General features: G+C 32.1%; 1 protein-coding gene across 1 annotated transcript; it reads right to left on the bottom strand.

Annotated features, from left to right (window-relative positions):
* Nucleotides 1-11,868: 11,868 nt before the first annotated feature.
* Nucleotides 11,869-12,225, bottom strand: LOC102885108 (60S ribosomal protein L29-like). The gene has a single exon (XM_015593836.1). It carries the CDS (start codon nucleotides 12,223-12,225, stop codon nucleotides 11,869-11,871), a length of 357 nt encoding a protein of 118 aa, XP_015449322.1.
* Nucleotides 12,226-12,499: the final 274 nt, after the last annotated feature.

The raw sequence follows: 12,499 nt of genomic DNA, 5'->3' as shown, positions 1-12,499 counted from the left end.
AGTGATCCCATGTTCTTGTGCAAGCATTTTTTATAATATATCACATTTTTAGAAATTTCAATATTTCTTTATGTTTTGTTTATAAGATTAATTGATAAATTTAATGCTTTAAAATTAAATTTTTATTAATATTAAATTTAGTTTAAAGTAAATTAGCTTATGATACATCCTACAATCCTTTCAGGAAATGTTATATATAAGTTTTTGAGATCATTAATACCACTGTTATAATAAACTTTAGTAACATTATCCTGGCAATTTAAGTATATTTTTTGAAATTTCGATAGTATATCTTCATACAAACTTATAAAATTATTTCTTATCCAGCTGGATTTAGATTTTAAGACAGATATTCATTTTCAACTTGCCTGTTTATTCTCAGTAATAAACACTGTTGTGTTTGTGAACATGCCTAAAAATCAATAAGATTATTTCAACAAGGCTGACTAGTTTTCTCCTCTTGGCTTAGTAACTTCCATATAATTTTTAATTTATAGTTTTCTAAGAGTTTGGGGAGCAAAAAATATCCCTCTGTCCTGATCACATCTATTGAAGAATTCCTCAGTTGTTGACCTTCGGTTTCAGATAAAAATATTTCATACAATCAAATTGTCTATCTATTACAGCCCATCAATATTTTTTAAAATGGATACCCCCAACAATATAAGCCAAACAAAATAAAACCAAAATGTTCAATAACTGCCAAGAATGAATAAAGTGATTGTTTTTTCTCAATATCAAGAAATTTTCATGAATATAGTTGAAACTATTTCAATTCTCAATTTTCTTTCAATCTTATATTAACTTCTAGCTGCCTCTTTTACTTGTAGATGTTTCTGTATTCATTGGAATAGAAATTTACAAGCAAATGAGAGGAAATATTAAAGATTATTGTGATTCTATTGAGGTCATTTTATTAAGAAATTAGACATCAATATTGGTCTCTTTTGGTTAGGGTATCAGGGAATAAACAGATAGGCTCTGTAATTTGGATGTTTATTTGGAGAAGGAATATACTTGGTAGTTGGACTAATATTAGGATCATATATTTATGAAGAATCTATATATGCCAGTAACTTTATTTCATTCTTATTCTTTGAGATCTTTCTTGTTTAATAACTTTTTAAACTAATATTATCATATTTACTTTCATTATGAAATGTGATATCCACTTAATCTGAGTAGCTTTGATCCAAATTCCACATATTTTAAGCGATATGAACATTATTCAAAACCATGGTTACAGTATTCTAAAGCATATCTCTCTGTGCCTGCCTCTCTGATTGCCTACCTCTTAAACCGATTTTATTTATCCCCATTAAACAAAGATATTGGTCATATTCTTCAGTTTTCACTGGCATTGTGGCATTGTCATTTGTTATAGGCTGTGAATCTCCTTTATAAATGGAATATTTTCTTTAAGAATTCAAGTGTACTGGTGCCACTTTAATCATGGACTTGATGAGCCATGCTATATTGTTTATATAAGCTCAGAAATGTACATTTATTAAAGCTGGAGAGAGAAAAAAGTTAGCTTATGGACCAAGACTAGATATGTGAGAAGATACTTTTAGTATCCAAATTACAGCCTCAGCTTTGAGTCTGCAGCTCTATATATCTGACATAAATAAAAATGAGATTTGGGGAGGGAGGTAGTTTTGCTTTTTCACTATCAGAAATTACATGTTTTACATTGAATAGAATGTGGTTAACGATATGGAATATGTCCTAAGTGCCTTGAATTGTAGCATTATTTTTTTCTTGCTAGTGTACACTATGTATTGACATATAACCATTTGTGATTCAAGGCATTATCAATGTGAAAAAGTCAAAGAAGAAAATTATTCAGGTAAACGTGGTGATGCAAAATATATATACATATTACTTGGCCCACATTCATTTGTTTATTTTATCAATCAATAAAATTATTTATCAGATTTCTAATATATCCTGGATCTCATTTTGTTCAGAGAATAGAGAAGATAAACATAATATAAAACCTACCTACCTTTAAGACACATTTACTGTGTGAAATAGACACAGAAGCAAATAATTATAATAAATTACAGTCTGGAGGTTTAATACATGATGTCCTGAAAGTCTTGAAGCAGTTCTAAGCTCTAATAACTTCAGAAGTGTAAATGATACAAACTTACAAAATAATCTGAAAGTGTAAGTTATAGATTTATTTAATATTATGCATTTGGTGTAATAAATTTTTATTTTTTATTTTTGGTTTTAGTCCATCTGATTAAAAATAGCACATTCCGACTAAACAGTTAAAATTAAAATTTTCATGAATATATACAAAATTGAAATGTCAAAGCCTCCAATTGATGTTTATTTTAAGTTTATAACATTCATACTTATAAAGTTAATAAAACTTAAAAATGCATAAAACCTTTTGAGACAGTCTATACTAAAGAAATGCACAAGATATTTTAGAAACTTAAAAGGGCAGGCTACCTGGATGTTGTGACTATTAGAAAAAATGTTGCAGAATAAATTATAGAGAGGACGTTATGAATAGAGGAGATAGCCTGAGGAAGGACAGAAAAATAAGGACAATTTGAGTGTGACACATAGCCATAATCTTCTCATATCCACAGTGTTGACTGCTACTTCCTTCTATTCAATCACCATCATTCACTGAAGACTTTTCCATCTGTCCCAGATTTGCTTTCCATCACAACTTTGATACTGTTCTCATTACCTTCAAAACCTGTGGGAAGATGTAATCAATAAGAAAGACTTATTAATTTTTTTCTCCAATTATCCTTTACTACTTTCTAACTTTACCACAAAATTCATACATATTTTGGATATTTTTGTCTCCAGAAAATTTACCCCTCATGAGCCCTAATATCTTATTCTGACCACCACTTCTTTTCCTCCCTGTTGAACTCAAAAGGCTCAAGGAGATTTTTCTTTTTTTAACCTTCATGACCTCAATGATGCTACTAATTAACTGACTCTTAAATATTCTCCATCTAAAACATCTATCTACTATACAGAGGAACATAATGGAAAAGGAATGACCAGACAAATAAGATGTGCACCTGACATATCTGATGAGATTTGAGTATCTGGTGGTATAAAAAGATCCCAGTTATGACTGTATATAGGCAGAGAAAAATTACAACTCTCAGTGAATGTTGCATTTCATATATTCTCTTTGAATTAAACTCTTTTAACCCTTAGACTGTAAAAATAAAAGGTCAAAATATTAGATTAATTAACATAATAAAGTCTTTTATTTTCCTCTTTTCCCTCACTGTTTGACACTACTTATGAGATAGTATTCTGCAGGCATTTGGGTTCATCTGATAAAAAAAAATGTATTTTGGGTCCCTCTAATGCAGAACAGGTCAGATCTCTCAGACAAATGCTAGAACAATGATAGCATTAGAAGTGCAGTTATTGATACGTAGGGCTATCAACGTACAACATCAGTCTCTAGGAGAGCCAAAATTTCCCATCTCAATGGCTTTACCAATGAGTGTGGTATTTGAGCTTTATTTTCTAATCTAGGTGATTTCTTTTTATATCTGAGAAGCCAGGAGCTACTAATTTTATCAGTTCATAATTCTCTGTCTCACTACTATGATAAAAAATTTATATTTAATCAAATTTGTCTAGAATATTCCTTACCTTTTATGCTTGAATCTTTTATGGCTAGTAGATATTGAAGTGTTTTAAACTTTCTAACTGAACAGAATTTTTTTTTCCTCCAAGTTTTTCCATTATGTATTACGTATTCTAGACACATTGAAAATGTTAGGTATACTTAAAAAAATGTTGATTAACATTCAAGTATTGTTTCCAATTTTATAAATTTAAGTATATTTTCATTTAACATAAGGACACTAATTCAAGCATCAATTACTGCAAAATGTGTTGTACAGCTATAATGTGAGCAATTCTTAAAATTAGAACCATACACACACACACACACACACACACACACACACCCCCCAATGCTTATATTTGCCCTTTTTAAAATTTCTATGCCTACATATAAGATTTGCCTAAAACCGAGTTTGCTTGTGTATTTTGATAACAAAAATATTAAAATATTAAATAATGAGTGATATAAGAGCCTAAATATGGAATTTCATATGATTCAAATTGAGGTCAAAATAGGTAACCAGAAGAATAGGCAACAAACAAATAATAATTCATAGTGGTAATTTAGGTCAGAACAAAGATTTGACTCTTGTATAATGATTTTAACTCTTTTAAAATCAAAAGAAAGTAGCAAATTTAAACAGAATTCAGGGAAGAAATAAAGCAGTAAGAAGTATAACCAAGGCCCAGTCAAATGTCACTTGACTCAGTTAAATTAAAGGCTTATCAGTAATTTCAGCTGCTTGTAACTCCTAGAGACTCTAATTCTCAGTCTCTGACACCTTTTTTGCCTGGTGTTCATTTAAAGCAGTTAGACCTGAAAAATCATTTACATGACCTTTGAGAAACAAGATCTGCCCCAAGATGAAAGACAATTGTATTGTTAAGGTAAATAATCCTACCTTATTTCTGCTGTAAGATTAATCAAATTTTCTATTAGGTATAAAAATATTTTGAATCAGTCACAGTGCCTTTCAGTCATGTTACCTCTTATTCCTTTACGTGGCTGTGATCAATCAGTGTCTTTTAGTTCTCAGACCTCATTCCTACACTGACGAATTCTGATGATACAAGATAGGTAATGAATGTCACTATAGAATTCTACACAAGCTAGACGCTAGGTGTTATGTATTTGCTGTCAGAATGCAGGTTAGCTCATTTATTTTTATTATAATCTATTTTGATAAAAAGACAGAGAAAGGTGAATATTATTATCTGTAAATACTCTAAAGTGATTATTTATGCATACTTTAAAGGTAATCATTTTAATTAAAATTTTAGAAGTTTTGCATTAGAAATGAATCTGGAGCGCCAATTACAGTAATGGAACATTATCTCATATCAGATCACCATCTTGCCAAAAACAATTAAAAGCAATAAACATGATTTCTCTTATATGTGGGATATAAAACTGAAAGCAACAAGTGAATAAGAAAAAAAACAAAAACTCATAGACACAGACAACAGTTTAGTGGTTACCAGAGAGAAAGCAGGGAGGAGAGGAGCTAGATAAGGATGTCAAAATATATGGTGATGAAAGGAGATTTGACTTTGAGTGGTGAACACACAATACAATATACAGATAATGTATTATGGAATTGTACAATTGAAACACGTATAATTTTATTAACCAATGTCACCCCAATACATTTAATAAAAAAAGTTTTAAAAATATATATACATACATATATATTTAAATATCTATAGACACTGTGGAGGGGCCAAATATAGGCAAATTCTAGAAGAGAGGCAAAAGTTGGAATTTTATAGTTGATGACTTTTTGTCTGAGAATATGGAAAAAGTTTTCCTGTTTTATGACTTTTCATCTAGGTGCAGGTCCCAATTGTTGCCATGAGGGCTGGCTGACACCAATGAAAAAATATTACATTCTTACTGCAATGTTGAAAAATGAAACCTAACCTCTGACTGGCGATCTTGTACCTATGCAGTACACATGTGTGGGGCAGATTCCAGGAAACCGACTGTTTAGCAGAACTGAATGTAGATTTTAGCTCCTGCCTACCACAAGGGAGAAAGAACTTAGAGTTTGAGTTCAACTCAGTTATTTCAGTTAGACCTGCTTAAATAAGAAAAAAAATCAATACTCTACAGAGCTTCACAGAATCCAGAGAGATCACAGATTCAAAGACTTATCCAAAGTTGAATGAAAGGCAGTGATCACAGTATCTGGACTTTTGAAAAGAAAAAATAAAATACCAATAGTAAGTATAGAGTAAGTCCCTTATTAGTGACAACGCTTCAACTTGTTTGCTGCTATCACAATATTACTGATGAGGAAACTGAAGCTCAGTGTAGTTACACAGGAAACCCTGAACCATAAAGTCAACGAGCGATAGAGCGACTATTCTTAGACCGCTAGTTTTGACACTCAAAAATGGAAATGCACCACTTCCGGTAATCTTACATAAGTGTGTAACTGCTGACAGAATTTCATGAATTGTGAATTCCAAAGGTTATGATTCATGGCACCTTTTACTGGAGGAAAACCTCTAAATATTATCCAACTTTCTTGTCATTGAAGAAAAAAGAAAAGAAAAGGGGTTATGGGGAAAGATATTTCTGAACACATAACAGTACTGATTTTTACTGAATGGCTTGGCTAAATAAGAAAGTCATAACAGAATAAGCATAATAATTATCACAGGATAAGTAATTTTATTGTTTGGATCAAACAAAGAATCATCTTTGGACACTTGAGCCTTGTTAATGCTAACCCCAGGCAACTATAATTTTCAATTTACATCCTATGTGCTTTTAAGCACCTTTGGAGTCATCTTTTCCCCACATTCTACTCATCGTAGTACTGTTTTATCCAGATTTGTAGGCTTAGTCCCATTTCAGTTATGTAACTCTGGGGCCTGAGGCAAAAGATATTAAAGTAGATATAGCCTCATAATTAAGGCAAGGCAGCAAGGTACTTCATCCAACAGTAATGGGATATTCTGTTCTAGGGCATCTGTATTAATTCTCACTTCATTTCTGAGCCTTGGCTTTCCTTCTGCATGTCAGTCTTAATGTCTGAGTTTTACTTTGTCCTTTTTCCTAAATTAAAGATACAGTGACTTGTATAACACTGTATTCATGAGTCTCTCCTTTGTTTTTGTCAATCTGTTAGGGTGATAAACACCCTAGGCTCTGTCTTTATCCACATCCTCCAGAACTATTTTTTAAGACACTCTGGGGCATCCTGGGATGATTTCAGCCCTAACTATCAAAACTAGAACTTATATTGCCAACTTTTTTTTTTTTTTTTAGATATTAATATGCTTTTTGATAGCCACCCAGTGTCTTCTTTTTCTAGTCCTCTATCTGGTTTACTTTTCTGAAGATCCTGCCTTTACAAGTATAGCTTGTCAAGTTCTGGCTTTTCCCTATCTAATTTCTAGAATATAAAAATTATTTCCCAGAGTTGTGATGGATATCTATACCTTTATATTGAAAGGAAAACAGGTTGTCGAATGAGAAAATTTAATAATGATAACAATAAATCCTCAAATGTGTACTCAATAAATTATAGAATATAACAATTTTTAAAGCTATTTGAAAATCTCAAGTAAAACCTGAGGTTACAACAAAATGCAGGTCATATTTCTCACCAGTGGCACTGAATTCTAAAAGGCAATGGACATACTGCTTTAAAAGACTTATGTGAGGCTAATTTTGAATGAAGGCTTCTCTGCCAAATCAGACTATTCATAATATAAAAGCAAAATAAAAATATTCTCATATTTGTGAAGTTTCAGAAATATTTTAGAAAATACTAAATTAAAATAAAAAAATAAGAGAGAATATAAAATACATGAGAGAATTATATTAAAACAGAAATGTAATGAAAGAATAACTAGAATTACAGTTGTTCCAAAGGCCCAGAAAATAAGCTTTTATTTTACTTTTTAATAAGCAGCATAATTTTAAAAAGTGGATAATATAACTAATATTAAAAATAAGACATTTATTTTTATGTAGAAAATTGAAAAAAGAATTTTAATCTTTAGATTTAACTTTTACTCTAAAAGTCATTTGTAAAACTAATAATAAAATATAGAGCACAATTGAGTGTGGCATGATTTTTGAGTAGGAATAGAAATGTAACATAAAAAGATATTCGACCTGATATATAAATATTTTTTCATAAAACGTTATCGATTTAGAGACTGGATTGTATTCTTAATATATAATTTTAACAATCCTATTTGATTTTCAATTTAATAGTTACATAATCATAATGTTTGATATTGTTATTATTGTTTTTTGGAATTGACCTGTAGACAAAAACGAGAAAGATGTATAATTGCATAATTGGGTGATGTAAAAGCAATGTAAAGTTAGGAATTAGGTTGAGAATAGAAACTCCTAATATCTTAAATTTAAATGACTCAAATCAAATAACATACAAGGAGGTTTAAGTATATTACTTATGGCTGTAAATGAGCATGATAGAAGAATTAATAATATAGCCAAGAAATGATCTGTGCTGAATCAATAGAAACTTTGGTGGAATCAATACAATCAAGATATGTATCAGTTTAATATCTGGAATATCAAGCCAATAGAATTATATAAGAATGATGAAAAAGTGTTCATCTCTTGGGTGGAGGACAGAGGGTAGCATGGAGGACAAATATTTTTTCTATGTAATATCTTTACAGATTAATTGTTTTGCAAGTGCAGTTATTACAAAATGTAAATTAATTTTTATGTAAATAGCTTTACATGTAAATTGGTTAGATGTACATATGCTTGGATATATTAACTAATTAATTTTAATTAATAATAAGTGGGAAATTTTTAAAGAATCTCTTTCATATCCTGAGCCTTCAAATTTGTGTAAAAAGGGAAGATTTCTTCTGATTGCAGAACTTCTATGCCTCTCCTATCATAGAGAGCAGGCTCATAATTGACTTGAATTTAAATGTCACTTATGCCATTTACTGGCTACAAGGCCTCTTGCAAATTATTTAACTTTATAAAGAGTCAATCATTAATCTATATAATGGACATTATAACACTGACCTCATTGCTCTAGTATCAAGATTAAATGAGATAATAATCTGAAAGGTCTAGCACAATGCTATATACATATCTAGTAAGCAAATGTGTTGATGTTGTGGTTGAAGATATTAGGAGTTATCAAACTACAATGAGGCTCTACTTCACACTAATTAGTATGGCTGTATTGAAAAAATCAGGGATTTAAATAGATGTGTGTATGCCAATGTTCATTTTAGCATAATATCACAATAGTCAAAAGGTAAAAACAAACCAAGTGCCCATAAACAGATGAATGGGTAAGAAAAAATTTGTACATACATATAACGGATATTATTCAGTCATAAAAATAATGAAGTTCTGATACCTGCTACAATGTAGGATGAATCCTGAAAACATGATGCATATGAAATAAGCCAGATATGAAAGGAAAAATGTATGACTCCATTTATGTGAAATACCTAGAATAGGATATTTCAAAGACAGGAAGGAGATTAGAGGTGACTGGGGGCTGAGAATTACTGCTTGATGTTTATAGAGTTTCTATTTGGATTGATTAAAAAATTTAAAAAAATAGAGATGACAGTTGAACAACATTATGAAGATAATTAGTGCCATTGAATTGAACACTTAAAATGGTTAAAATGACAAATATTGTGATATATATTTTACCACAAATTTAAAATATTAATAATGCAATGTCAAAATTGTTGAATAGTACATCTTAAATGGATGAATTGAATAGTATGCGAATTATATTTCAAAAAAGCTGTTTAAAAATATCAAGAGTGATATTCCAAATATTTAATAATACTAAACCATGATGGTCAGCCGATCAGAATGGATACTGGCCATTTCATTGTACTAATTTACAAGCTAAATAGATCAGCCTGAGTGTTACATTCCAGTCTTCTGCAGGAAAATAATCTGAAGTATTTTAATTAAATCTTATCTTACTATCCTTTCAGATGGTCTGCATTTTAAAAACTTGAAAAAAATCACTTTTCATACATTTAGAATAAAGATTCACCAACTGTAGAGCTAAATCTGGCCTGCCTCCAGTTCTGTAAGGTCCATAGGCCTTCTATATAAATGCCAACCTTTCTAAGTTCTACTTTACAGCTTGCTAAGGGTCAACACAGCAGCCCTGCCATGAGGGTCAGGATTTATGAAGTGTGAGACAAGGGGCAGGGGCATCTCAGCAAATGAACCTGACTCTCTGCCAGGTTCATTTGCTGAGAGGAAGTTGGGCGATGTACACACAGAGCTGGTAATCATAGCAGCAACGGATGAAATATGAGACGGGTAGGTATGAGACAATTCAAACCAACATTCGAGAGCTAATTTACACAGAAATTTCAACAAATAATTAACTAGAATTATTGTCAAACACTCTCATATTCTCCAAAAAATTATAAGTAAATCCTAGGATATCTGAATCAATGGAACATAGGTACTTAGTATGCAGGAAAAATGATTGAAAACTTCACATATATGTTATTATTTAGATAAGTTATTTTAATCAGAGTTCTAGTTCTAATTACTTTTTTATTTTTAAAAAATTGTTTGATGTAAGTTTATATCAAACCACGTGATGTATTTGAGGTATTTTAAATCTCCTTCGTTGCTTCCCCACGCAAGATAGAGAAATGAGTTTCATATTTTATCAAGTTGGAAAAGAACAAACAAATAGCAATTTTGCTAGTTATGTGATAGATGAACCATCTCCTCCCTGAGTTCACAGTATCACTTTCTTCCATTTGTCCTGCAATGTATTTGATTGCCACTCCAATGCTCCAAACTCTATTTGGTACCATCCTTTGTATTTGCTCTCTCAAGTGACTACTTGAATGGAAGAAACTGGTATTTCCAATTCCGACAACCACTATTAAGTGCCATCCTCAGGTTCAGATTGTAAACTTGTCACAGGTTGCCATCTTTCTGAAAAAATGGAATGTAACTCTTTCTGCTGCTTTTTAAATTTTGAAAAAAAATTTTCTTTTCTCTTGATGTGAACAAATAATTAACTGAAACTAATATAAAGGACATTTATCTTATTAAAGATGCCTGTAACATGTTCTTAATCAAATATTTGTTTCAAAATAAGGAAAACTCCCATCAGTTATTCTGTGAATAAATAATATAATCAGAAGATTAAATTAGAAATCTAATAGAGAAATAGGGAATTTGTAAATTTTAATATGAGATTTCTGAAAGTTTCATCACTATATTAAAAAAATTATCAAAGAATTATCTATTATGTTGAAAGTTATAACAAATGCAAGATAGAGAATATACTAAAAGCAGCCATTGTGTTAAGAAAATAAAGCCTTGTTTTATTTTCGTCATCATTTCACCTGTCCAATGAGATAAGCACAACTATTATCTCCATGTAGGTGAGTACCCTTAACCAGAACCTATGGTTCTAGACCAGAAAGGTTTAGAAATCTACCCAGAAGATGATGAGTACATGATGTAGACAGATGCAAAAACGAGGGGCCTGATTCAATCTTCTCTAAGAACTCCTTTCAACCCTATATTGTGTGTGCCTTCATTTCTTAACAAAACTCTGATTTATTGGTTTTCTATGTATGCCTGCCATAACAAAATACCACAGACCAAGTGGCTTATGTAACAGAAATATATTTTTTCACAGTTATGGGTTGGGATAGTCACGATCAAGGTGCCAGCAAGGTTAATTTCAAGGGCTTTCTCCTTGGCTTATAAATGGCCTCCCTTTGCACAGAAGACTCAGGTGTCTCTATCTCTTTTTATAGAAGCAGCAGTTAGATTGGACTAGGGCCCCACCCTAGCTGCTTCATTGTAATTTAGTCACCTCTTTAAAAACCTTACCTTGAAATACGGTTACATTCTTGGGTACATTTTGAATCTGGGGGTTGGAACTTCAGTGTATGAATTCGAGGAGAACACAATTCAGCTCATAACATATGATTTTGTTAGAAGATTGGGAATTCCAAATCAAAACCCACAAACAAACTATAAAAAATTCTATATTTTCTAAATTCTCTTGTACATAGGCAGATTATATGATATACTTCTAACTAAAAAGACATAAAAAAACATAGAGGGTCTCTAAATTATGATTTCTTTTTTGACAGCTCCTGTCTCAAGTTTATTTGTACAAATAGTACAGGAGGACACCAGTCCATCACAGACAGTAGCCCAAGGCTCACGCCTGTCCTTCCATCCTCACATCGAGAGACAGACTTCTACTCTGCAGCCTTCATGAGGGCCTGGCCACCTTTGGGAGCCAGAGCCTGAGCCTGAGCTGGAGGCAGAGTTGCAGCTGCATTCTGGGCCTTGGTTTGAGCTTTGGCCTTGGACTTTGCCTGGCAGAGCCTCCTGAGACCCTTGGCGGTATAGGCACGAGCATGTTTCCCAAGCTTAGGGTGAGTGATATAGGCAAATTGACTGAGCTTGCAGCTACCACCCTTTGGGATCTTGGGCTTTACCTCCTTTGACTTCACGAGGGCCTTGATAGCCTTAGCGCGTGCACTCATGGCCTTGGCGTTGTTGGTCTGCATCTTCTTCAGGCCCTTCTTGATGTGCTTCTTGGCAAAGCGCATGTTCCTCAGGAACTTAGGGTCCACCCTCTTAAGAGATTCATATCTTTATGATCAGAGTGTCTTGATGCCATTTTGGTGCCATTTTCAGGACTGGTTATGCATGGCATGGTTCTTGGACTTGGCCATGTCTGTACCAAAGCCCGGGGATCCAGAAGTGCCTGGGACCGGAAGACTATGATGCTTTAACTTATGATTTTTCGACTTTATAATGGTGTGAAAGCATTAAGTAGAGACTGTACTTTAAATTTTGATCGTTTCCCAGGGTAATGATATG

Source organism: Pteropus alecto, unplaced genomic scaffold, assembly GCF_000325575.1.
Source record: "Pteropus alecto unplaced genomic scaffold, ASM32557v1 scaffold117, whole genome shotgun sequence".
Classification (NCBI taxonomy): domain Eukaryota; kingdom Metazoa; phylum Chordata; class Mammalia; order Chiroptera; family Pteropodidae; genus Pteropus; species Pteropus alecto.
This window is presented reverse-complemented; position numbering and strand designations above follow the sequence as displayed.